The sequence below is a fragment of the Neomonachus schauinslandi genome, chromosome 11 (assembly GCF_002201575.2).
Source record: "Neomonachus schauinslandi chromosome 11, ASM220157v2, whole genome shotgun sequence".
Taxonomy (NCBI): domain Eukaryota; kingdom Metazoa; phylum Chordata; class Mammalia; order Carnivora; family Phocidae; genus Neomonachus; species Neomonachus schauinslandi.
Window position 1 is genome coordinate 10,209,946 of NC_058413.1, and position 26,048 is coordinate 10,235,993.

The window sequence follows — 26,048 nt, forward strand, 5'->3', positions numbered from 1 at the left end:
CCAGCTCGGGGCTCGCTGGTTCGCTCCCCGCGGCGCCAGGAGGAGGGGCGAGGGCCGGCAGCCCCTCCCCCGCGCGCCGCGCCAGAGCCCAGCCAAGCCGGGGGGACCCGCCGCCGCCGGTCATGTGGGCCGGACTGCTCCTCCGGGCCGCCTGCGTCGCGCTCCTCCTGCCGGGGGCCCCGGCCCGCGGCTACACCGGGAGGAAGCCGCCCGGGCATTTCGCGGCCGAGAGGTAAGCGCCTCGCGCCCCTCCCCTGTCCCGTCGCGGGGGCGCCCCCGGCGTGGGGCAGAGGGGCTCCCGGGAGCCCCTCCGGGGCGCTGTCCGCGCGCGGGCGCAGCCCAGGGGGTCCGGACAAAGAGACAGCAGCCTGTGCTCTGGGCGGGAGCTGTCCTGGCAAGGACCGGTGGCGGGGGGGGCTGGAGATCCAGGCGCTGCGTGAGCCCCTCTGAGTCTGCCCTGGGGCGTGGACCCCTGGCGAGGGCAGCCCGGGACGTGCCACCTGGTCTCCGGAGCGGCTGGCCGTCGCTGGCGAACGGGCCTCCCCGGCCGGCGCGGCCGCTCCGGGGCTGGGGGCTTCCCCTGCGTCCAGGCTGCACGCACGCCGTGGACCTTGGAACCGCCGGGCTCTCCCTGGGTTACGTTTCGCTTTCCGCCTGTGTGTGCGCGCGGGCGGGGGTGGGGTGTTTGCCCCTTTGCTCTCTCCCGATGGATGCCACCCTCCCCTCGAGTCTCCTCCCGGCGAAGGCCGGGCCGCCGCGAGCGCGTGTGTGCGTGATGCTCCGAGCGAGGGAACACGGTGTCAGCGCGCGGCCTGGCCCGCGGCCACCGCCTCGGGGGGCGCGCAGGGGGGCGGCCCCGCCGGGCTCGCAGCTCGCGCGTGTGTTCCGCAGCCACCGCCAGTTCCTGCCCAGATGGGCCCGGCTCCGCGGCGCTTCGGAGCCTTCCAGCCACCTGTCTCCCGGTCAGCGCGCGCCCGAGGAGGCTCCTTGGGGCGCTCGGCCCCCGCCCACCCGAGGGTGCGGCTCCACCAGCCTCCGGGGCATCCTTCCGGAGCCCCGTCTGAGAAGGAGCTGCGGGCTCCGCTTTCCCAGGCTGCCGCCATAATGGCTCTAGCCGGGGCGGTGGGGACACAGCGCGGCTGCCGGCACCTCCCACCCCCCAGGGCCCCGCTTCCTTGCTTCTTCTGTGATGACTTCAGAGAAGGAAACGTCTCTTTGAGGCTCCAGGCACAGTTTGCTGCAGGTGTTTCTGCGCTGCCACGTGCCCGCAGTTCTCCTTCCCAGAGTACTTGTCACATTTGACAGCTCTTCTCCCTGAGTGGAGCGAGTCTGCCTTCGCCATCCTTGTCCCCCAGTGCCTGCTGCCGCCCCTGGCACCTGGGGGGTGTTCCGTACACTGCCTGACCGGCAGGATATTCCCAGCAGGGGGAGCGCACAGTTGGGGAGGGTTTTCTTGTCCCTCTTCCGTGGTGCCAGGATTCCCAGTTAAGAGCGGGCTGATCTCCATCACTCTGCCCAGCCCATCACAGGACCAGTTCCAGTCACCGCCTCCGATCCCGTCTGGGCAGTGCACCTGCTGCTCCCTCCCCTTCTCCACTCCCACAGCTTGCCCCTTCTCTTGCCTGTCTCAGCCCAGATCCTGGCCTTCCAGGAAACCTCCCCTGACCCTCCTCGGGACTCCAAAGCCTGTCCCATTGTGGGGCACTGGTTACATTGTTTTGTTATCACCTGGGTCTTTGTCTGCCCAGCGCCCCTGGGGGAGGGGAAAGTGGCTCGTTCATGGCTCTTCTGCCATGCATCACCCAGTGTCGGGCACTCTGGCTCCCCTTTACTGGCACCCACACCTGGGGAATGACATCTCTGGCTCCCCTGGGGCTGCCCTCCTCCTTTTTCTGCTGGCTTCCTTTCTCAACCTTTCCCTCAACAGCCATTTAGTGAGCACCTGCTATGTGCCAGGCATTGCTCTGGACACTGAGGGAAACAAAAAGGATGAAGCCCTGCTCCTCAGAGAATGAGAGGGGAGACAGACAATGAACGAATCAACGAATTGATAAGTAATTTAAGGTCCCAGGAAGTAAGTGTTAAGAAGAATAAAGCAAGATAAGGGTGGGTAAGATGGATCTCTCTGCGAAGGCGCATGAGCAGAGAAGAGACCTGGGTAAAGGAGGGAGTGAGCTGGGTACATTTCTGAGCAAGAACCTTCCTGATAGAGGGAACTGCAAGTGCAAAGGCCCTATGGCAGCCATGCCTGGGGCTCTTCATCTATTGCTATCTTTCCCCCTCAGTGCTGAGGCCCCTCTGAGCACCCCACCCCCCCAGCCACTGTGCTCCGTGTTCATGTGGCAGGTCCCTGTAGGAGGCTGCCCCCCCCCCCCACTTCCCCCAGCCACTCTGCTCCATGTTCACATGGCAGGTCTCTGTAGGAGGCTGCTGTCTGTTCTCTCACACCTTTGTCTTTGTCCTGCCTCCAGGAGAGACTGGGTCATTTTTCTTTCGGAACTTCCCACTGCCCCTCTGGTGGGTTTCAAGAACTGTTTGTTGACTGACTTACTGACTGGCTGGGAGGCTTTCACTGCACGGCAGGCCAATCCCTCACCCAGAACAGAAATGTGGCAAGTGCTCTCTCCTCTCTCCTAGACGCCGGCTGGGCCCCCACGTCTGCCTCTCGGGCTTCGGGAGTGGCTGCTGCCCTGGCTGGGCCCCCTCCGTGGGCAGCGGGCACTGCACCCTGCGTAAGTGCCTGTTCCCATGCCCCAGACACCTTCCCCAGCAGGGCGCTGGCTCCCTGGGCTGGCCTGAGTAGGGCCCCCACTCCCTCACCTGCATTTCTCCTCTCAGCCCTCTGCTCCTTTGGCTGTGGGAGTGGCATCTGCATTGCTCCCAACGTCTGCTCCTGCCAGGATGGAGAGCAAGGAGCCACCTGCCCAGGTAACCGGGGCTGGGCCATGGCTGATGGGAAGAATTCTTTTGGCGCTGCGACTATGTGCCAGGCACTGGGCTTTTGTCTTACTTAGAATATCATCTTCCAGCAACCCACTTAGGTAGGCCTTCTCATCCCCATTTTACAGATGAGGAAACTGAGGCACAGAAGTTAGTGGCTTGCCCAGGGTTACCTGGCTAGTAAGTGCCAGAGCTGGATTTAAGCCTCCAGGGCCACCTTCCCAGCAGAATTTAGGAGGAGCCCCGGTGAGGTGGGGGCGGCGGGCACTGCGGCGTGCGGTGTGCTCACGGGTGTGGTGCCTGTTTTAGAAGCCCACGGACCCTGTGGAGAGTACGGCTGTGACCTTACCTGTAATCATGGCGGCTGTCAGGAGGTGGCCCGAGTGTGCCCTGTGGGCTTCTCCATGACAGAGACGGCTGTCGGCATCAGGTGTACTGGTGAGAGACCTGGGCGCCGTGGGGGGTGCGGCGGGCGGGAATTCTGTCTCCTCCTCCGTCCATCTGTCCATCCTGCCAGGACAGTCTCCGGAGAGATGCAGGCCAGGCCGAGCGTGGCCGAGCTCTGCTGGGAGCGTGGGCAGGGAGGCAGGCAAACCCAAGAAATGGGCCCCTTCTGCTAATGGGCACCTCTTACGGGCCAGGCACTGAGCTAGGGACTGCGGTGACGCGTGGTGGCTTGGTCCCTGCTTCTGAACAGGAGGAGGGGAGACGGGTCAGGATAACCACGGTCCCATGTGATGGGGCCGTAACTGGCCAGGTGCCAGAATCCGGGCCCACGGAGGGGCAGATAACCAGCACTGCAGGTGGGTTGACCAAGAAGGCTCCCTTGGGATCGGGATGTTTGAAAGACGAGGAAAGCCAACCTCAATACTTATTTTGTAAAAGTGCTGTGTGTTTGGGATTCTAAAACGTTCTTACAGGCAAAGTCTGTCACCGTCCTCACAGGCAGCTACTGGGACCAGTTTCTTGCATATCTTTCCAGAGAGCTGAAAGGAAGCCCCCACCCTTGGTCTTTTTGGGTTTTTTTTTGAATTTTGACTTGGTAAAAATAATGTTTCTTCCGCACACATGAAAGTAAAAAATAACTTATTTTGGAACTCTTGGGAAGTAAAAGAAGGGTAGAAGATGAAAACTAACATGTCCCCAAAGTCCCTACCCAGAGATATTTGTTACTAAAATGAAATTGTTTCTTCTGCCCTTTTCCCTGGATGTGTGTTTGTGAGTGTGTGTACCTGTGTGTGTGTGTGTGTGTGTTAGGTGTGCATATCTGTGTGTTTTATAAATTGGGCTCATACCTTATGCAGAGTTTTTATTCTTTTTCTCACTTTATATTGTGGGGGGGACTAGTCCTTATGGCATAATTTTTTGCGGCCGTGTCTGTAGGTTCTCTGCAGGGTTTCACTACTCCTAGTAAAGGCTGCAGTAAAGAGGCTTCTCGTCAGCCTCTCTCCTTATTCCCAGAGGGAGAACCATTGGGTCAAGGGTCTCACTGAGGAGTTTTGGTGCTCGGGGCTCATTGCAACATCAGAGGAAGGCTGAAGCAATTCATCCTCCCCTGAATGTTTCCTGGGGAGCACTTTCTGCACACACTTCTTGTTGCTGAGGCAAACCGGAACTGGGGACAGCCAGAGAACAATGTCAAAGCTAGCCCCAGGCGGGGGCGGGGGGGCACCACCATGAGGGATCCCAGTGGGATGGGTTAGTCAGGGTGGGCTTCTAGAGGCAGTGGGTGTGGTCCCAAGGGGCTGGCTGTGGGGAGAGCAAGTGGGGAGAATGAAGGTGTCCGGCAGGCATGGGTCGGGGGGTGGGAGACAGATCTTGTAGGTCCTTGAGAGCCGCCGTGGTTCTTAGAGAAGGGAGGCCGTGAAACCAGGGTGGGGAGTTCTGTTCGGTGGCGCCCCTCACCCCACAGTCCTGAACTTCCCCAAAGGACTGCTTGGATCTAGTCACCCCACCCTGGGCAGAAGCCTCAGGGCCTCCTCGGCACTCCACAGCCGGGCCTCAACCCATTGCTCCAGCCTCCCGCTGCCCCAGCAGGAACCTCAGCTCTGGCCAGCCTGGTGGTGGGAGGAAGCTCCTCAGGCTCTCTCTCCTCCCAGTGCCTCCTGGTCCTCTGCCCGTCTGCCCTCCCGGCGTTCCCCCGGCCTCGTGGGCATGTGGCGTGGCTCTTAATGTTATCAGACTGTAACCAGCTAGAGAGTCTGTGCCATGTCTTGGTCACATTTGTGTCCTCAGCCGTCCTCCTCCAGATCTGCTGCATACAGGTGGTGCTCAATAAGCACTTAATGGAATTGAATCAGCCTTCCTGCTCTCTCCCCTCTGCCCTGCTAGGGTTGCCCTGCGGTGGGGCCATTGGAAATGGTTCTGTCTCAGCCGTCCTCTCTGTCCTCTGGTCTGTGTGGGTCACAAAGAAGGAGCCTGGCCCCTCGGCCTCTGCTCTCTGGTGGTTCCCTCATGGCTGATGACTTTCCTGGTGGTGCCTGGTCTTTCTTCCTCGGGTGTTTCGGGGGGTGGTGGTGGTTTCCCCCCTGCTGAAGGCAGGCTTTGCTTGGGGACAGCGTCCTTGTGGGGTCGCTTTTCTTCCCCTGTACGCAAACAACGTGCAGAGTGGTCTGTGCAAGGATACTTTCTCTCTTCGCAGACATCGATGAATGCCTCAGCGCCTCCTGCGAGGGCCAGTGCGTGAACACAGAAGGCGGGTTTGTGTGTGAGTGTGGGCCGGGCATGCAGCTGGCTGCCGACCGCCACAGCTGCCAAGGTGAGTGGCCCGGGGACAGGTAATGATGATGCCGTTGCCGCGGCGGCTGGGCTCGGAGTCAAAGGCATGGCGTTCCCGCCCAGCCCAACGTGTGTGCGCTCCATGCATTACTGCATTTCCCGGTCCCCCGAGGCAGATCCTGTTATCATTCCCTGCTTTACTGATGGGGAAACTGAGGGTCACCCAAGGCCATTCCAGCAGGAAGCGCTGGGGTCAGCTTGAATCCTGGCATGTCCAACTCTAGGGCCCCTGCTCTGAGCTGGCTCTGCAGGGTGGAGGGATAGGGCGGGAGAGGCCTAGGGGAGGGCCAGGGGCAGGACGGAGGAGGCCACTGAGATGAGGGAGGGCCATGGGAGAGGTCCTTCACCCACTGCCTTCATTAGCTCCACCTGCCCTGCTGGCGGCCTGGCTGCCCCATCTGGTGGGGAGGGGCAGGAGGACGTTGGGGTGAGGGGTAAGTGCTGGGGGAGCCCCAGGAAGAGAGGGATTCTGCTCCTGAGTGAGCAGGATGAGGGAGATCTTGTAACATAATTACCCCTTCCTTGAAGATGCCTTTTACTTACAGAAGGAAGCGAGGCCGATAAGGCAAAAGATCCCCCGTGAAAGTGTGGTATTGTTTTCTATTGTTTGAAATAGTCATAAATTGTAAAATAAGTTTTAAAAATGGCTACCTCCAGACCCTCTCTGCTACTCCTGCGCTCCACTCTCCCACGGGAACAACCCTGATGTCTTAGTCTGCTTGGGCTGCTATAACAAAATCCCACAGACTGGGCCATTTACACAACAGAATTCATTCTCACGGTTCTGGAGGCTGGGAAGCCCGAGGTCATGGTGCCAGCCCGTTCACTTTCGGCTGACGGCCCTTCCTGGCTTGCAGACGGTCTCCATGCTGTGTGCTCATGGAGAGAGAGAGCAAGCTCTGAGGGCTGTTCTTATAAGGGCACTACTCCCATCATGAGGGAGCCCCCTTCAAGACCTCATCTAAGCCCAATCACTGCCCAAAGGCCTCACCTCGAAATCCCATCACATGAGGGGTTAGGATTTGAATATGTGCATCTGGGGGAACACAGCTCATCCTAGCACCTGGTTATTGCTCTGATGCATGTCCTCCCTGCCTATCCCCACGACGTGTACACACACATACACACTCACAGAGATAGGATGAGCAGCTAACAGGTGCAGAGCTGGATTCCGGCATCGTGCTAAGCACTTTACATGCATTTTCTCATTTCTTTCTCGTAATGAACTTGTGAGGCTGGTACTGTTTATTTCCATTTTCCTGATAGGAACACTGAGGCTTAAAGAAATTAAGTAACTTGCCCAAGATCATGTTAGAGCTGGGATTTGAGCCTCTGCTTGCTTGTTCCTCTCAGCAATCTGTCTTGAAGATCTCTCCACATCAGGGTAAATGGACCGGCCTTGCTTTTTTTAACTGCTGCCTGGGGCTCTGCAGTGCAACGATCCCACAGTGGACTAACTCTTCTCTTATTGATGGACATATACATTATTTCCAGTTTTTCACAATTTCAAACAATGGCATGGGGAAGCTTTGACACAGGAGGTACTATAGAAGCTGAGTTTTGAGGTATGAGTAGGAGTTTTCCCCCAGACAAGATGGACAGGGATCCCAGGCAGACAAAAGAACATGGGCAAAGAGGGAGGCCCACAAGAACATGGTGCATTTGGAAGGTGGCAGAACAAAGGTGGGGGACAGGGAAGGAGCTGGGAAAGGCCGTCCAGGGCTTGTGAGCTGTGGTGCGGCATCGATGCCTGTGGGAGCAGAGAGTGGCCCGGATGTTTGGTCAGATTATCCGGGACACTGTAGCACAAGGCTTGGGAGGAGCACGGGGAGATGCATCAAGCTGTTGCTCTTCTCCAGACCAGAGGCAAAGGTGGCCCAGGCTGGGGTAGGGCAGTGAGGATGGAGAGAAGAGGGCTGACCCAGAGAGGACTTCGTTGGTAGGCTGAATGTGGGTGGTGAGAAAAGGAGGGGTTAGGAGGGTCTCCCACAGCCCTGGGTGGGGGAGGGGATGGCAACGGGAGAGGAAGAGGGGAGCACACGGTTCTGACACTCCATGGGGAAATGAGCTGCAGCCTTGCCCTGGTCCCTTGCAGACACTGACGAATGCCTCGGGACCCCCTGTCAGCAGAGATGCAAAAACAGCATAGGCAGCTACCGGTGTTCCTGTAGACCCGGCTTCCATCTCCATGGCAACCGGCACTCCTGTGTAGGTAAGGTGGGGGGACCCTGTCGTCTTCATACCTAGGATGCCCATCAGGAAGATGGGCAGGGCGAGCCCAGGGACAGGGAAGGGCCAGCGGTCTGGACCTCCTGGCCGCCTGGAGCCTGTAAGCACTTGAGCCTTTGCTCAGAGCCTGCCTTTCCCTGGGGTTGGCGTGGCTCCTCGTGGAAGACCCTGTCTTGGACTTTTCCTGGCCACGTGCCACTTTTATCCTGTTATGTTTCTCTTCCACCCCTCTCCCAGATACGCCCCAAGGATTCCTCTCTGCTCACCCATTTTCTTGGCTGCCTTTCCTCCCCTTGGTAAATAAAGCATGTTATGTCTTGGTTCCTCTGGTTTAGAAGGAGACCCCTGTTTTCTCAGCCCATTAGCGGAAATTTCCAGAAAGGGATTGGCATGTTTGGCTTAAGCTTGGCTCATGGGTTGAAGGTGGGGTCCCATGGGCCTGAAAACAGACCTTGTTCTGGCAGAGTTTGGTATTTGTCCCGAAGCCTACCTTGAGCAGTGCAGCGATTCTTGAGACTCTTTTTCAGAAGGGGCCACACCATCCCCTACCCACACGTGGGAAGGTGGAAGGTTTGGAGATGAGATTCCCACCGGGGCTCATCCCCACCAGCCAGGGTGTAACCATCGCTGGGTAGTGCTGGGGGATGAGTCACTGGTGCATCCATTAAATGCCAACTGGGTGTATGAACCTTCCAAAGGGATTTCAGCCCCACTCCTAGACGTCTGAGTCACGTCCCACACCCTGAGGCAGGGATGGACACTATAAGAACATGGCAAGGAGACTTCCCCAGCTTTCTGGGCTTAGGGATGTTGGAAGAAGGGGTCGATCGCCCCAACAAGGCAGCTGTTGGCAGCGAGGCTCTCCTACAGATGTAAACGAGTGTCGGAGGCCGCTGGAGAGGCGAGTCTGTCACCACTCCTGCCATAACACCGTGGGCAGCTTCCTGTGCACCTGCCGACCTGGCTTCAGGCTCCGAGCTGATCGCGTGTCCTGTGAAGGTGAGCCACCAGCCCTGCCTTCGCCGACCCAGGCGCCGACCCAGGCTCCGACCCAACGCTAGGCCCCGCCCCGGTCCACCCAGGCCCCACCCCCTCCCCCCGGCTCACCCAGACCCCGCCCCTGCCCTCCCGGGCTCCACCCCTACCCTCTCGGGCCCCGCCCCGCCCTCCCGGGCCCCTCCTCACACAGGCCCCGCCCCTGGCCCTCCCAGGCCCCGCCCCCTGCCGGCCTTGGGCCTTCTTCCTTTTCCATCCATTCTTTTTCAATTCATCTTGTTATTTCCAACTCTTCACTTTCTCATTTACGCCTTCCACTTTTTTATCCTCATCCTCCCTTGTCATTTTACCGTTTCCCTAACGCTTTTGTTTTCTTGCAAATGGTAAAAGGGGAAAACAAATGATAGAGGAGCATGTGACAGGAGTCCGGGAGCCTGGGCTCCCAGGGACACTTTGGACAGTGTGGGGTCAGCTCACTCTGACATACGTCAGCAGTGCGCCCGTAAACATGCGTACAAGGTCATCTAAATACTGAGCATGCTCTTTCTAGTCCACGGCAAGCTTTCCCCAGACTGTTCCTTCATCCCGACCTCAGCATGCCCTCCTGGGAGGCCACATCTGGGGGGGGCGGGAGCAGGGGACCCACTCCCAACCTGTCACTTGGGCCTGCTCCTGTGGTGCTTTTCCATCCCCCTTGTGCGATCGTCACTGCAGCCCCCGTGGTCTTGGGTCGAACTGGTGGTATTAGACCCGTTCTGCTGATGAAGAAACTGGTCCAGAGACATCCAGTGACTGGTGGTGGAGGGGCTGCATTTAAGCCCCCTGGTCTTCCGTTTCAGCTTTCCCGAAAGCCGTGCTGGCCCCATCGGCCATCCTGCAGCCCCTGCAGCACCCGCCCAAGATGCTTCTGCTGCCCCCAGAGGCGGGCCGGCCTGCCCTCTCCCCCGGACACAGCCCTCCTTCCAGGGCCCCGGGGCCCCCACCTGGGGTCAGGACCACGAGCCTGCTGTCTCCCACCCCTGTGCCACCCACATCCTTGCCCTCCGCCCTGGTGGCCACCCCCGTGCCTGGTGCCTCCCTCTTGGGGACCCTCGGACCTCCCTCACGACTACAGGAGGTGACCCCGCCCTTGCCCAAGGGCCCAGCAGCCACACAGATGGCACCGAGGTCCTCTGCCTGCTGGCACCTGGGAGCCATGTATGAATCAGGGAGCCGCTGGACAGAGCCTGGGTGTTCCCAGTGCTGGTGTCAGGTAGGTGGGAGGGATCCTGGGGGCTGCCCGGGTCTGGTGTCCGGGGCCTTGTGATGGCTGGAACTCCTGCTTCTGCTTCCAGAACGGGGAGGTGACCTGTGAAAAGGTGACGTGTGAAGCTGCTTGTTCTCACCCGATTCCCTCCAAAGATGGGGGGTGCTGCCCATCGTGTACAGGTGGGAGCTGGTCTGGGGAAGGCTGTGAGTTCCCCACATGGTCCGACTTCTTCCCTTCCCCAGCCCTTCTGCAGCTGAAAGGCTGTTCTCCAACTTTTGGGGACATTAGAATCACTTGGAGGTTAATTCCTGGGTCTCATTTATCCGGTGTGGGCAGGGCCTGGGAGTTTGCATTTCTTTTTTTTTATTTTTTTAAATTTTTTAAAAAGATTTTATTTATTCATTTGAGACAGAGAGATACCGAGAGAGAGTGAGAGCATGAGCAGGGGAGAGGCAGAGGGCGAGGGAGAAGCAGGCTCCCCGCCACGCCAGGAGCCAGACGTGGGGCTTGATCCCAGGACCCTGGGATCATGACCTGAGCCGAAGGCAGATGCTTAACCATCTGAGCCACCCAGGCGCCCCAAGGAGTTTGCATTTCTAACAAGATCCCGGGTGATGCTGCTCTTGCTGGTCCAGGAACCACACTTTGAGAACCACTGGTGTATGCTGTGGTATCCCTCACGGGGAACTTTTCATCTTCTGGGGATCCTTTTGAGCTTCATTCATTCATTCATTCATTCATTCAGTGAGTTTCTCCAGATCTACCCAGCAGTCCCCCTACCCTGCCCCAACTCTCCTCCTACAGCCAGGAGAGTAATCCTTTGTAAATTCTGTCCTCGCTCCTTTTTTTTTTTTTTTTTTTTTTTAAAGATTTTATTTATTTATTTGACAGAGAGAGACACAGCGAGAGAGGGAACACAAGTGGGGGGAGTGGGAGAGGGAGAAGCAGGCTTCCCGCCGAGCAGGGAGCCCGACGCGGGGCTCGATCCCAGGACCCCGGGATCATGACCTGAGCTGAAGGCAGACGCTTAACGACTGAGCCACCCAGGCGCCCGTCTGTCCCCTTTCCAATTTACTCCCATAGCCTGCTTACAGTTTTTCACTTGTTTCCCCTTGCTGTTGGGATACAGACCCTAAATCCTCACGAGTCCTTCGACAGAGCTTCTCAAACTCACTCCACAGGGGGATCCCTGGGATCTTGTTAAAACACAGCTTCTCATTCCGTAGATCTGGGGAGGGGCCTGAAATTCTGTGTTCTCTGAAGCTCTGGGGATAAGACGCTGCAGTGAAGACATCTTCCGAAGGGTTAGAATGAGAATAGACGTAGTGGTTTCTTAATGATAATCGTGACCTTTTGCCATGTTCCTACTATATACTGAGCCCTGAATGTGAATGGCTGGGCACCTGACATGTGAGGCTGTGGATCCTTCCAAGGCCCCTGCAGGGCACGTGGTAGTGTTCCCATTTTACAGTAAAGACAACCGAGTCCGTAGAGGTTAAGTGACATGTCCAAGGTCACTCAGGTTAACTGAACAGACAGACCAGGTTTTTGAACCCAGGGCTGCCTGGCTGCCTTTCTTGCCATATGGGAATAAAATGCCATGTTCTCAATAGAGTCCGGGGTTTACAGACATGAATGGAACCCTCCTGGGCCATCTTCTGCGGGTGTCTCCTGCTTACTTCTCCAGGGGTCCTAGGACCGCACAGTCCTGGGTACCTGGATCTGCCATGCCTGGGGCGTCCTGGCTGGTGAGAGAAAGTTCCAGGTACATTACGCCTGGAAAAGTAATGAGACCTCAAGCTTCCTCTACTTTGAAGAGGTCTGATGCCTCCACTCCTGTTTGTCTTTCAAAGGCTGTTTTGACAGTGGCGTCATCCGAGCTGAAGGGGACGTGTTTTCCCCTCCCAACGAGAACTGCACTGTGTGTGTCTGCCTGGTGAGCATCACAAGAGCCCCAAAGCCTTGCGGGTATTTTCCTAACCTTTGGGGGTTTTAGAGGAAGAGGGAAAGATGAGCTTGTTAAAGGTGAGCTTGTCAAATGGAGGGACAGTTCCCAAGTTGTGGATTTTGGGTGGAACCTGTCGAATTTAAAGGCGTGGGGGTCTGTGGAGTCGAGGAGCCTTGTGCTGAGCAGCGAAGAGCCAGCAGGCAAACAGGGTCCATCTGTCTAGGAAGGGGAGGTGATGGAACTCCCTCGGAAACTTCCCACCAGGGAGGCTGTTTTTCCCTCCAGGCAAAATATTTGCCAGCACAATAAAGGTATCCACATTTGGGACGGAGGAGGCTTATTACCAGGCTCAGCTTGTTAAGAGTATTATTTTGCTGTAGGCCAATTTGCTTCTCTAAGAATAGTTATTAAGGACCTACTATGTTCCGGACACGGCCAGGTGCTGTCCCACAGATTGGATTAGGAGCACTCCGTGCTACCAGGCTCAGGGCTTGGGGCTTTTCTTCTGTCACTTCACCCGTGGCTCCTGGCAGCTTGTCTGGGTCAGCTTTCCTGTCCCTGTTCTACAGATGAAAAGACGGAGGCATGAGCTGGGCTTTGAGGCAAGGTCTGTCTGCATCCATGGCTTGGGCTCCGCCTCCCACCCTTCACTGCCTCCCTCTGACCATCACTGGCCTGGTGGCAAAGGGCGGCGGCCGCCATGGAAGGCAGGGGGCGGGGCATGGAGACGATGAGCACCACCCTTTACCGAGCCCCCCCTCGGGTGCCACGCATATGCAGTGGCCGAGCACTTTCGTGGGTCATGTGGCGTGAATCCTCCGCAAGCCCCAATGGAGGCGCAGTTTCCAGCTCCTCACAGATAGGGAGACTGAGGCTCAGCGGGCTGATGTACATTGGCCAAAGTCACATGACTCAGTGGAGGAGCAAACACTGCTTCTCAGCTCTGGCTGGCTCCAGAGGAGGGTTTTTGGTTTTTTGTTTTTTCGTGGGGTTTTTTTTTGCCTTAATTTCAAATTTTGAAATTTAGTTTTAAAGTTAATTCTTTGACTAGCCAATAGAGTCACCTGGTTCAAAACTCAGATGCACAGGAAGGTGTCTCTGGTGGAGTAACCTCTGTTCGCCTCTCCCCGGCATCCTTCCAGAGCTTCTGTATGCTGTGGGAGGATGTTCTCAGCACACCGTAGTAAACGCCAGGACCTGGGTCCCTGCACACTGTCCTTGTTGTCACCATGGTGGCATTCAGAGATCTTGGATGGCTTCCTTTAGGAGGCTTCGGGGTTGGGCAGGAGACCTGAGGAGTGGCTTGAAATAGGGAATGAGCTGAGGGGCGGGAGGGCCTGGTTCTCCTCCTCCCCTCTGCCCCCACCCAGCACCATCTCTCCCCTCGTCAGGCCGGAAATGTGTCCTGCATCTCCCCCGAGTGTCCTCCCGGCCCCTGTCAGACCTCCCTGAAGTCAGATTGCTGTACTTGTGTTCCAGGTCAGTGACTCTTTGGGGGTCGGGTTGGGGGGGAGTTTAGCTCTTTTGTGTGTTTTTGGGAGCAGGGTGAGCGGAGCAGAGGATAGGGATTGATTTTTGCTTTAGAAACTCAGATCAAGTGGAGCATTTCAAAGTACCAGTTTAATTGAGCACCTACTATGTGCACAGTGGTTTGGATGCTAGATAGGGCTCCCCGCTCCAGGAGGCGCCTTCAACACAGCCAGGAAGGGGTGTGAGTCCACCCTTGGCATGGCTCTGTCTTGAGGCTGGGAGGGCGTCTCCCCTTCCCCACTAATGAGTTGGTCCTTTGTTAAAAATGTGGTTCTCTTTTCCTGGGATGACCTCATCATCATCACGAATGTTCCCTGACGGCTCTGTGCTGTTGCTTGCCAGCCCTTGATCTCATTGAATCCATGTGGCTCAGCCTTGAGGGAGTACTATTCATAGCCCCATTGTATAGGTGACAAAACCGAGGCTCACTGAGGTCGTTACTGCCCAGAGACATACAACCAGTTAATACAAGAACAGAACTTGAAATCAAGCCTACCTGCTTGCAAAGCTGGTGTTCTTTTAAAAAATGTTTTTCTTAACTTTTAAATGTTATTTTTAGCTAAGACATTTTTGAATAGTTAATATACTGCCTATGAAGTAGTAACCGTTATCAGCTCTTATCAACCCCATTCTACAGATGGGAAGACTGAGGTTTAGAGAAATTAAGGATGTTGCCTCAAATCTCTCCCTACTGAGTTGCATAGCTGGGATTTGAACCCAGGGCAGTCTGACTAAGCCAGGTGGGCCTGGGCTAGCTTGCGGACTGTTTCGGTGGGGGGATCCTCAGATTAGAGGTTTTCACTGACTTCTCCTGGTCTCCAGGGGATGGCTTCGGTGCCAGACCTTGTCTTAGGCATCTGGGGCAGTCTCTTTTCTTTTTTCTCTCTTTCTTTCCTTTTTTTTTTTTTTTAAGATTTTATTTATTTATTTGAGAGAGAGAGAGAGAGAGCACAAGTAGGGGGAGGGGCAGAGGGAGAAGCAGGCTCCCTGCTGAGCAGGGAGCCCAAGGTGGGACTTGATCCCAGGACGCTGGGATCATGACCTGAGCTGAAGGCAGATGCTTAACCAACTGAGCCACCCAGGAACCCCTGGGGCAGTCTCTTTTCATTTCTGCTTTTCTCTTACTTTTTAGTGATTCAGGAAGTCCCCTCCCTTTTTGGTTAAGGATCTTAGTTTACATGTGGTTCATTCTCTATCAGTTTTTAAGCAGCAGCTTAGTTTGTGTCAGGGTTTGGAGGGGAGTGGTTGGCTCCCTGAGCGTGGTGCATGCTGTGGAGCATGGTGGGAGTGTGTTAGCTTCCCCAGGGCCCCCCCGACCCACTGTTCCCCTTTCTCTCTAGCTGCCCCAGCCCAAAGACCTTGAGCTGCCTCTCCCTTTCTCCCCTGCAGTGAGATGCTATTTCCACGGCCGGTGGTACGCAGACGGGGCTGTGTTCAGTGGGGGTGGTGACGAGTGCACCACCTGTGTCTGCCAGGTAGGTGGGTGTAGGAGAGAGGCTGGGCACAGGCCTTCGCTAGCATGCCTTGACCAGGAGAATAGGAGCTGCCATGCAGCAGAAGGGACACTGAGGCAGCAAAGGCATTATGGGGACCTGCATTCACCAAGGGCTACCCACAGTCTCCATGAAGTTCACCCTTCAGCAGAACTATTTATAGAGCACCTACTGTATGCCTGGAGCAATGCTGAGTGCTGGGGACACAGCTAAGCACAGGACAGCCCCAGTCCCCTCTTTCAGGGGGCCCACAGCCTAGGTGGGCCATGGGCAGGTGACTAGGGCTCCTGACTGGAGGGGAAGGCTTCTTGGAGGGAGAGGTGCTAAGTCGAGATCTGAGGGGTGAGGGACTTATTAGAAGAGGATCCGAGGCAGGTGTGCCTGGCAGAGCAGATGCCTGGCATGAGCAGATGGCAGGAGGTGAGAGCGCGTGGCCTGTTGTCAGGGCCTGAAGGTGTCCCTTCTGGTTGGGGCGCAGAATGTGGGAGACGAGTCAGGCAGGAGAAGACGCTGCAGACAGGGATGGTGCTTGGGTTGGGGTCCGAGAAGCAGGGCCTGGGGCATGTAAGTGATTTTCCGAAAATTCTCAGGAGAAGCCAGCCAGGGAAGCGGGACAGGCAGGGGACAACAGGGTCTCAGGCTGATCCCACAGGGAGCTCTGGAGTGAGTTGCATGGAGGAGATGGCTGTGTTCAGAGGCCAGGGAGCTGGGCATCAGTCAGTTGTATATGTTCTCTCTGCTCCCGGAGAGTGGAGTGGGGGGTGAAGGAACCATCCAGGTACCTGGAGGGCCCGTCCCCTGTCAGCCAAGGGCAGTACTTAGGGGAAGGGGTCTTGGGGAGGAGGGGGCCCCATAGCCTCTACCTCAGACTCAGTCATGAAGGGCTTTGCCGGCCAGGCTGAGGGCTCTGGGCTTGGCAGAGCTGCTGATGGGTTTTAGGTTTGGAGCCATGCGATCCCACTGGTGCACGAGAACTTTCTCTGGCCGCAGAGTGAGGGCAGACTGGAGGGAGAGCAGGAGGCTGTTGCTGAAGTGAGGGGAAGTGGGGCTGGGGCTGCAGCCTGGGAAGGCAGGGACCCCCAGCCCAACAGCCGGAAAATCCCAGAACACGCTCCCAGCCTTTCCCCCCTACTTCCTGCCCCCCTCCCCCACATCACCCCACCCCCACTCCACCTACTCCTCCCCCCCCACCCCCCGCAGATTCTTTGTCACTTTTAGGAGGGTGACAGCCGCTTGCCAGCCTCCTCTTTAGCTTTCAGACGGCCCAAGGCTGGGGAGCTGCCCTCACTGGCCTGTGCCCTTGGTTCTCTTCCAGAATGGGGAGGTAGAATGTTCCTTCACACCATGTCCAGACCTGGACTGCCCCCGAGAGGACTGGTGGCTGGGCCCTGGACAGTGCTGTTTCACCTGCCGGGAGCCCACACCCATGACAGGTGAGGGCCCCCAGCCCTGCATGCTGGCCTCTGCCCCACCTGGGGCCTGGATGCCCTCCAGGAGGGTGGCGGCGCTTCACCTGCTGAGACCCTGTGTGTGTTTCTGGAAGCGTGTCTGTGTGTGTGGGAGCGGCATCTGCTCCCGTATGTCTCTGGGAGGGTGCGTGTTTGTGCGACTGTGTGCAAGTGCGCATTTACGGGTTCTGAGGTAAGCATCTGTTTGCGTGAGGCTGCCTGTGTGGACCGGGCACGTGTCTGGGGGGAAACTCCCTAAATGTTGGAGCTGGATCGGCAGCTGCAGGCAGCCCCTGGGCCCAGCAGGTGGGGCGATGGACGCTCTGGGGGACCCTCTGTGGTGGGAGTGAGCTGTCCTTGGGTGGCAGGCACGCTGTAGGTTGGGCAGGCGTTCAGGGCCCTCCTCCGCCCTTGTGCCCACCCGCGCTTTCTCCCTTACTGTCCCCTGGCCAGGCTGCTCTCTGGACGACAACGGGGTTGAGTTTCCGATCGGACAGATCTGGTCTCCCGGTGACCCCTGTGAGTTATGCATCTGCCAGGTGAATGGCAACCTGCACGCCTTCAGCTGCTCCCCCCTCCGGCTGTCCCTGCCTCACCCCGAGCAGACCCCTCGGCCCTGACCGGGCCCTCCTGGCCAGGCCTCCCTGCTGCGCCCGAAGCTGGGCCACCTCAGCCTGCCCTCCTTCTCCCTCCTATGCCGGCAGCTTCCATTTGTACAGAAGGGGGTGTGACCTGCTGCTTGGGAGGAGTCAGGGGTCCCAAGGGTAGGATTTCCCTGGGCACGGATAACTGAAGGAGTGGGGTGACCTGAGGCTCCATGGTTTGGGCCTTTCCTGCGACACTGCAGGGTTTTTCCTTCATGACCTAAATCTGTGACCTCAGCTCATCCGAAACGGATAAGGAGACGGTGCGCGGGTCTTAGAGTCAGATGGGCCCAGGTGCAAATACAGCCGCTTACCAGGAAACACTGGTTACAGCTCATTGTTTAAGTACACGCTCGCTTTCCTTTCTGCTTTAGAAGAGCCTTTAGTCCATTGGAGCTTAGAGCTTTCTTTCTCAAAATGAGGTCCGTGCCCCAGTGGTGCCTGCTGGACGTGCAGAATCTCCAGATCCAGAGGTCTGGCTACTCAGACCTCCACACTCAGAATCTGCATTTTAATCCCCCGGGTGACTTGTGTGCACACTGGTGTGTAAGAGGCACGGCCTTCGAGTGTCTCGGATGCACCGTTTGTGAAAAAGCCTTAGACCCTTGCAAAACTTGGAAGCGTTTCATCGGAATTACAGTTGGGAGGAGGGCATATCCGCTGCCTTTCCCCTTTATGACTGATCCAGGGCACTCATAGTATGAGAAAGCTACACAAAAGCTTCATCAACATTCAGAGTCTTAGACCAAAAAAAAAAAAAAAAAAGAAAGAAACCATATGTGGTGCTTTTGTCTTCTGAAATAGACATTTCCGGTGGAATAGTTTTCTATAAAAATAGGATTTTATGGTACTCCATAGGTTTGGGGTGAGCGAGGGTTCCAGGCAAAAGCTGAGTGAAAGAATTTGGATGGGGTGGTGGTGAGATTTGGCTGGTCCTGGAGAGGGACAGGAAGCCACGGAGACCAAAACCCCTCTCTGACCTTCCTTCTCCTTAGATAGGGAGGCTTTCGTGGAAGGCTCACACCCCCTTACCCCAGGAGCCGGTCCTCTTTGTGGGGGACCTGCCACCTCCCATCATGGCAAGCCTCGGCCAGTTTGCAGCACTGCCCTTTCTTGGGGGTGGGGGGTGCTGGGAGGGCGGAGTGGGGCAGGGAGGCGGGGCCTGGTGTTACAGGTGGGGTCTTGGTGAAGTTCTTCCTTCCTTCAGGCAGATGGCTCAGTGAGCTGCAAGAGGACAGACTGCGTAGACTCCTGCCCTCACCCAATTCGGATCCCTGGACAGTGCTGCCCGGACTGTTCTGCAGGTAATTTCCTCCTTGGGGGGCTGCCCAGCACCCCCTGCTCCTCTTGGCGGGATCCTGCCCCCCCCCCCCCGCTTCTGGGCTTGCCCTGCACCAGGCTCCTCTGTGCAAAGGATGGACCACACGGGCTTCATCCCCGCAGCCCCACGGGGCCAGCCCGTGGTACAGATGATGAACGCAGGCTTCAGAGATACAAAGCCGTCTGCCCAAGGCCGGCCCTGTCTGGGTGCCAGAAGCAGATGTGGAGATATGCTGAGCTTCCAGCCCGGGTGGGGGGACCAAGGAACCATCCCTGTGAAACAATCAGGGAACAGTGAGAGAACATAACAATGCTGCTTTCTTTTTTTATATTAATGTTCCGCTTTTCCATGATTTCAGAAGTAACATTTTATTGAAGTACATACAGAAAGCAAAAATAAAAACAATTAAAAAGGGCCCCTTATCACTTTTAGCCTCGTGGTTTTGTTTTTCTAATCTCTCTTCGTGAAGTGTCTCTGTCTCTATGTCCCAGGTCTATAACATGTGTCTGTATCTAACAAATAACATACAGATGTTCTAAAACATTTCCCTGTTGTCCTATCACCTGCTCTCTGCTTCCTAGGATGTGATAAATGTCATCAAGGTGGCAACACTCAAATCAGACCTCAGTGGGCTTGGGGAAGCCCAGGGGAGGGGAATGGGGGAATGTTCTGGAAGGTGGGGACTGGCTGAGTGGCTGGGGGGGAAAGAGCAGAGAAGATGGCAGTGGTGCCTGGGCCAGCCCCTCTGGCCTGATCCTGCCCAGGGAGGGGCAGAGGAGGAAACACTCCCTTCCCTGGAAGTGGAAACATTCTGATCCCTCTGCTAAATCCAGGGCAAAAAAAAAAAGAGGTGGCACCCAGTCCAGACCTGTGTTTTGTCCCTTCTCCAAACCCCAGGGTGACTGCCTGGGGAGGCAATTGGCCTGACCTTTGCTACCCAGAAAGCCTGGTCACCGGCCACCTGCCCGGCGGGCGCTCACCCCCGTGCTCTCTCTGGCAGGCTGTACCTACACAGGCAGAATCTTCTACAACAACCAGACCTTCCCGTCCATGCTGGACCCGTGTCTGAGCTGCATCTGCCTGGTACGGCGCCCCCAGCCCTGACCCCTGTCTGTGGAGACTCCCCAGGGGCTGACACCAGCTCCTGGACCTTGGAGGCGCAATCCAGAGCCCTCCATGAGAAGGGTCACTCTGGGTCACGGGGAAGGTTGGCTCCCTCTAGCCCTGCCTGGGGTGAATCTTTACCCAGGGGCAGAGAAATCGTTTTTAAGCCTGCATGGCAAAAGTCCTCTGCTTCTGGGTGACCAGAGGGCATCTGGGGGGCTCCTCATAGTATAGCGTGGGAGCGCTCCCTGAGAGCACAGGTGAGGAACTCCAGCCCAGGACTCTGAGCTGCGGTCTCAGACTCACATGATGGAGCTCTTACCGTGTGCCAGTCTGGCTCTCGGCCCTTTTCTTGCATGAGCTCAGTTAGTCTTTGCAAGAATCCTGTGAGGTGGGAGCCACTCTCCTTTCCATCTGTGGGTCAGAAAAATGAGGCACAGCGAGAAGTCATTCTTCCCTCAAGATCCTGCTGCTAGTCTGCTGAAGTGCCAAGAATGGAATCCTGGTATCCCGAGGCCGTGTTCTCCGAGGTGCACTTTGCCCCGAAGCCAGACTGCCTCTCAGTCTGAAAAAGCATATGGGATTGTCTGTATTGTTTAGGACTGGGAAAATGGGGGAGAAAGGCCTTCCTGCCTGTGTTGCTGGAAACGTTTGATGCGGGTGGAGCTTCTTGCTTACAGTGGGTCAGGACGCAGCGTGGCAAGTGACAGGTCTGCGGGATCAGAGGAACTTAGCGCTGAACGTCTCGGCCTCTGAGTGGGCCTGTTCACTCACGTGCTTTGGGGAGCTTCAGGCTCTGGGTCCTTCTCTCTCCTTGGTATTTGGTGCTCACCTTTCCCGGGTAATTCGTGGGTTTGTTCCGCTGGAGCCTTTTGACAGATGAGCTGCGTGAACAAGGCCAGGCCCCTGGCCCTATGGGGCTTGCGTTCTGTCAGGAAGACAGACTCTTGACTGAGTGAATGAACCTGTCCCCGCACCACGGGGGCTCCGATGGGCACTCAGTGGCTCTGTGGCCATCCTTCCCGAGTGTCCCATCGGCAGCCCAGAACAAAGGGACTCGTGTGTTTTCTGTGTCGTGCAGCTGGGCTCCGTGGCCTGCTCCCCTGTGGACTGCCCCATCACCTGCACCTACCCTTTCCACCCTGATGGGGAGTGCTGCCCGGTGTGCAGAGGTGAGTGGGGGAGCCGCTGCCTCGCGTCCCAGGCTCCCGGGGAGGCCTTGGCTCACGGCCTGGTCTCCTCCACCCCTGCAGATTGCAACTACGAGGGAAGGAAGGTGGTGAACGGCCAGGTGTTCACCTTGGACGATGAGCCCTGTACCCAGTGCACATGCCAGGTAAGCTGGGCCTGGGGACTCGGGAGCGGCCCGGCCAGGGGACTGCTGCTTGCCTTTTGTCCCTTTGCGAAACTCTGAGCCCCCTTAGGCCACGGAAGCCCATCTTCCTCCTGCCTTCCCAACTTTAAACAGCAGCTAGAATGCCTTTGGATTTGATGGTATCCTCCCTCTTTGTGGGTTCCTTAAAGCAGCCCTACTGTGTCAGCCTCCATCCCAGGATCTTTCTGTGGGTGGAAGAGGCGCCTAGGGGCACTGTTACAGGAGGGGAGACGATCTGGGCTTCCTCATGTGTGTGCTTGTGCTTCCCCAGCTGGGAGAGGTGAGCTGTGAGAAGGTCCCCTGCCCTCGGGCCTGCTCCGACCCCTCTGGGCCCCCCGGGGACTGCTGTCCCTCCTGCGCAGGTAAGTGGGCCTCTGGGTCCTGAAGCTTCTCCGTGTCTTCCTGCACTTTACTCTTCTTCCCAGAAACCTAGCCCTTGTAAAGGGCTGGATGTGCGAAGCCCGGGCTCAGAGAGGGAATGTGTTCTGCCCGAGGTCACACAGCCAGCATGTGGTGAGGACACATGGTTGGCGCCCTGTGGTTAGCAGGTGGAGTACTGGGTGGTGGAGCTTTGGGAGCGGTGTGGGACCTCCTGGGGCAGGACAGCGTGGCACCAGACGGGGGTCCTCATCCGAGCAGGGTCCTCGAGAAACAGGAAACTCACCATGATGTAGCTGGCTCCCCATACTCCCACCAACTCTACGCTGTGTGTCTTGAATTGAATTTTTCTGATTTAACATGTCCATAAAGTACCTTAAATGTGGCTATTTTATGCTTCTTTTTTAAAAAAGATTTTATTTATTTGAGAGAGAGCGAGCACAAGCAGGGGGAGCGGCAGAGGGAGAGGGAGAAGCAGACTCCCCGCTGAGCAGGGAGCCCGATGCGGGGGTCGATCCCAGGACCCTGGGATCATGACCTGAGCCGAAGGTACACGCTTAACGACTGAGCCACCCAGGTGCCCCTGCTTTATGTTTTTTAAACTTCCAGGAAGACATTGAATTTTTCTACTGATTTGTGGCCTGGATTTCCTCTTGGATAAAATACCTGTTTAACTCCTTTGGCCTTTTGAAGAGGATCCTCCATATTTAGGGTCGCTCTTCAGGTCCGTGGCTGAAGAAGAGCTGCCGTCAGGACTGGGGGGGCTGGAAGCATCCTGAGCCCCTATAGCCCTGTTTTGAGAACCATCGAGCACTTTGTAGATCTTGCTTCACTTAACCCGCCACAGACTCCTCAGCAAGCCGATGGTGATTATTCCCCCTGATTAGTCCAGAGACTAATCGTTGGCTAAGATGCCAGGCCGCCTGTGGAGCGTGTGACCCGTGTTACCTCAGCTGTGATTATATCTCCATTTTGCAGATGGGCAAATGGAGGCTCAGAGATGTTAGGTTTCTGTCTTAAGGCTGCACTCTAGCTGGCGGTGCTGGGCTCAAACCCAGGTCTCTCTGATTCCTTCCCCTGTGCTCTGCTGCTTCCAGATGGGGAAACGGAGGCCCAGGGAGGTGAGGTGCAGAGCCGGGCCCCTTCTCCTGGAACACACTGCTTTGGCTACGTTCGCACGCGCCTCTTCCTAACAAGAGCTCCATAGAAGGAGAAAGCACTTTTTGTTGCACTAGAATATGAATTGTTTCCTTTTGATAATTCATAAAAGTCACAGTTTTCCTGAGGTATAGATCACATCCCGTATAATTCACATGCTCAAAGTATACAATCCGATGCCTTCAGGCAGGTTCAGAGTTGTGTGACCGTCCTACAGGTGATTTTTAAAATACAGTCCATTCCAGATTTTCCGGGCTCGACAGCATCTGTCTCTTCCTGATCATATACCTTTCTCCAACACTCTTCCTTCTTGTGCTTCTTCCTGCCCCATGTTCTCTGTGCCTAGCCTCTTCCTCTGCTTGTTCTCCTCCCATATATCAAGCCCTTATGATGTGCCAGGCTCCAGGCTGAGACTTAAAAGAAATTATTTTTTTCAATAGACTTTATTTTCTTTGAGCAGTTTTCGGTTCCCAGCAAAAGTGAGCGAAGGCAGAGCCTCCCCGACTAACAACAGCCTACGCCAGATGGGACATTTGTTACAATCCGTGAGCCTCCCGCACTGGCGCAGGATTATCAGCCCAAGTCCGTGGTTAACATCCGGGTTTGGGCTGGGATTTCCCGTGCGCACCATTCAGTCAGTGCTCAAAGTGGCCCTGTGAGTTGTTAGGATGCCCATTTTACAGATGAGGACGCAGAAGCCTAGCGGAGTTATGCGCCTCATACAAGGTCACACAGCCAAGGCCTGGCAGAGTGACTTTGGTGGACTGCTTCCCTCTGCTCATGGTTCCTTTTTGGTCTCCCCCTGGAGGCAGGGGCCACTGGTCCTTACCAGGTGTGAGCAGCCCCTGTCCCTCCCCGTGCAGCTCGTCCTGGGGCCGCCTCGGCCATCGGGAGAACCCCAGTGCATCTTGTTTCCTCCACCTCTCTCTAGATGGCCCAGAGAGGAAGGCGGTGGAGGTCGGCAAAGCAGTTCGGAGTGCCCGTGGAGATGCTGAGGCCCCAGTGAACTGTAGCTCCTGCCCAGGCCCCCCAGCAGTGCTGCCTCAGAAGTCGGTGCTCCACGTCCTCCAGCTCTATCTCAGAACGAACCTGTCTAACGCACAGACTTTACCCACGAGCCCCTCAGGAGCCCAGGCCTCACCCTCACCCCCTTTGGGGCTTGGGGGCACATTCCCAGGGGAGCCTGGGGCTTCCCAGCCCTCACCAGGGCCTTCGATCCCTCCAGGAGCCTCCACTCTACCTCCAGCCCCGCCCGGGGCTCCTGGGCTTCCTCCTGTTACTCCAGAGCCTTCAGCCTCAGCCTCTGGGGCCCAGACAGTGACCAGAAGGCCTTCTTTGTCTGCCATTGTCCTGACTGAAGCTTCAGCCCATTCCACGATGGCCCCCAGCCCCTCAGAGACCGCCGCCACCCTCCTCAGGCCTCGCAGACTCTCTCCCGCCACCTCCAGACTCTCTGCAGCCCTCGCAGCCACGGCCAGCTCCAGCCCCCAGCGGCCCGCCACGGGGACCTCACGGGAGGACGAGTCCACCGGGTAAGCAGGCCTCCAGGTCAGGGCCGTGCCTGGGACATGCCAGACAGAGAAAACGGCCAGCAGCCCTGGGCGCTGGCGGGGAGGCTCTGGGGCCAATGAGGCCAGTGACACCCGACGCTCACTTCTGCAAGGCTCCTGGAGGGATGGAAAGTCCCCAGGGCCCCACGCAGCCTTGTCCCCAAGAAGCATTTGGAACGTGCTGTGAGAGCAGGTAATCGGCACTCTCCATGGTCAGTATCCTCCTTGGACACCACGGCCGGCCTGTCTTGTGAGGAAGGTCGGGCTGCTGAGCTCCCCACTCTGGAGGAGAAGAGTTGGAGAGGGCCTGGGATTCCCCTGGGACTGTGCCACCAGCCATCCTGCCTCCCTCCCTGAGGTTTCCTGATTAAAGGCTGTCTCAGTCTCCCCCAGACTGCCCTGCTCGTTCACTTCTTGCCTTTGGAAAGGTGGGGAAGTGTCACTCCAAGCCCACGGGTGGTGAACCAGCACCCCACCTCAACCCTCCAGCGAGGGAGAAAAGCCGGCACCAAATGGGGGTGGCGTGGGGTGATGTCTTGTGGAAGCACCTGCTGCCTTTGGCTGGGGGGGGGGCTCCTCCAGTGAGAAGGGAAAAGACGGACAGAGGTGGCCCCGCGGGTTGGGTACCCTGGGTGGGAGCCTCAGAGCTGGAACGGGAGCGGGCAGGTCCCGAGGGCACCCTCTCAGCAGTGGCACCCACGGGCGGGCAGGAGGGGGGGGGAAGGCAGCAGTGAGGGAGAAGTCCCAAGCCTCAGCCAACCCCCTCTGTGGCTAGGATGGCCCTTCAGAGTTGTCCCGAGTTGGTGCTAGGAGCCAGGGCTCTGTACCCCGTGTTGACCAGTAGTTCTAACCGGGCTGCCCCAGGAAAGGGGCGTGACCTTGGCGGCTCCCTTCAGCCCAGGCGGTTCCCCGAGAGGGCGGACAACCTTGCCAGCAGCAGCGGGACTACATCGTCAGTCCTGAGGGGGGATCTGGGTGGTGGAGCCCAGTTCACAGGACAGATGGAAAGAGGACGGTGCTATCGTTAATGGGGGTGGGATGTAGATGAAAGACAGGGAGCTAAGCTGTCACCTGGTCACCAGCTTGCTATCACTGAAATCCGTTTATTCGGCAACCCCCAGGGCACAGACCCCGCCCACAACTGCGGGCGCTGCCCCCCCCCCCAGCTCTTCTGTGCCCGGCTGCTCAGCACACACCCCAGGGCGGAGCATCTGCAGAGGTGCTGGATGCAAGGCCATCTGAGGCACCCACCCAGACCCCAGTGTGGCAGTGAGGTCCCAATCCCAGCGCGGTGGCAGGAATAATGAATTTCTAGCTGGGAGCGTGCAAACCCAAGGCTTGAGAGATGCAAAGGACTTAGAGACCTTCTTGTCCAGTAAGACTTGAGGCATGTGATGGAGAGTGAGGTCTGGGATGCCCTGGTCAGCTGTGACCCGCCCAGCGACCTTAGGTCCAGCTCCCTCACCTGTAAATGTCCCAGGTGGCTGTGACCATGGCATGCGCTAATGCCTCCAAACCTCTCAGTGGTTTGTGCTTGCACCCCGGGGCAGCCAGCCCACATCACAATGCCCCCTGGGATCTAATTTCAGGATGAACGTGCAGCTTGCTGGCTGTCTCCACGTTGCCACTTCTGGAACAATCCAGCTGTCAAGGTGGTAGTAGCTGAGAGTCAGTGCCAAAATTTGCTCATCGCTACTCAATAAAGTGTGCAGTTGGAGTTTTCTCCTCCATAGAGCTCAAGTAAATCGTGTTTATTTTGAACTTTAGAAAAAAAAACAAAACGAAGGGCAGGAGGATAGCTGTAAACATTTTCCCCAAGGTGGTCCAAATCTAAAGAATGCTTCTCTGGGCTCCCTCTCCCCGTTGACAGCGGGGACCACAGAGGCCCAGAGAAGTGTCCTGAGGTT

General features: G+C 57.1%; 1 protein-coding gene across 1 annotated transcript; it reads left to right on the top strand.

Moving 5' to 3' along the window:
• The first annotated feature begins 122 nt into the window (after window positions 1–122).
• Window positions 123–24,533, top strand: VWCE (von Willebrand factor C and EGF domains). Its single transcript, XM_021684901.1, has 20 exons — window positions 123–232; window positions 2,638–2,732; window positions 2,839–2,928; window positions 3,250–3,378; window positions 5,582–5,698; window positions 7,814–7,930; window positions 8,818–8,946; window positions 9,783–10,195; window positions 10,278–10,371; window positions 12,046–12,128; window positions 13,532–13,619; window positions 15,060–15,145; window positions 16,479–16,596; window positions 17,065–17,150; window positions 18,463–18,559; window positions 19,577–19,659; window positions 20,762–20,852; window positions 20,934–21,016; window positions 21,327–21,417; window positions 23,523–24,533. Exons 1-20 carry the CDS (start codon window positions 123–125, stop codon window positions 24,125–24,127), a joined length of 2,805 nt encoding a protein of 934 aa, XP_021540576.1. The 3' UTR covers window positions 24,128–24,533.
• Window positions 24,534–26,048: the final 1,515 nt, after the last annotated feature.

Bases quoted from the DNA above. Each gene is read 5' to 3' on its own strand.
- VWCE (XM_021684901.1), top strand. From the start codon at position 123: ATGTGGGCCGGACTGCTCCTCCGGGCCGCCTGCGTCGCGCTCCTCCTG. The intron at 10,372-12,045 runs GTGGGAGCTGGT...TGTCTTTCAAAG, and splicing joins GTGCTGCCCATCGTGTACAG to GCTGTTTTGACAGTGGCGTC. The intron at 13,620-15,059 runs GTCAGTGACTCT...TCTCCCCTGCAG, and splicing joins TTGCTGTACTTGTGTTCCAG to TGAGATGCTATTTCCACGGC.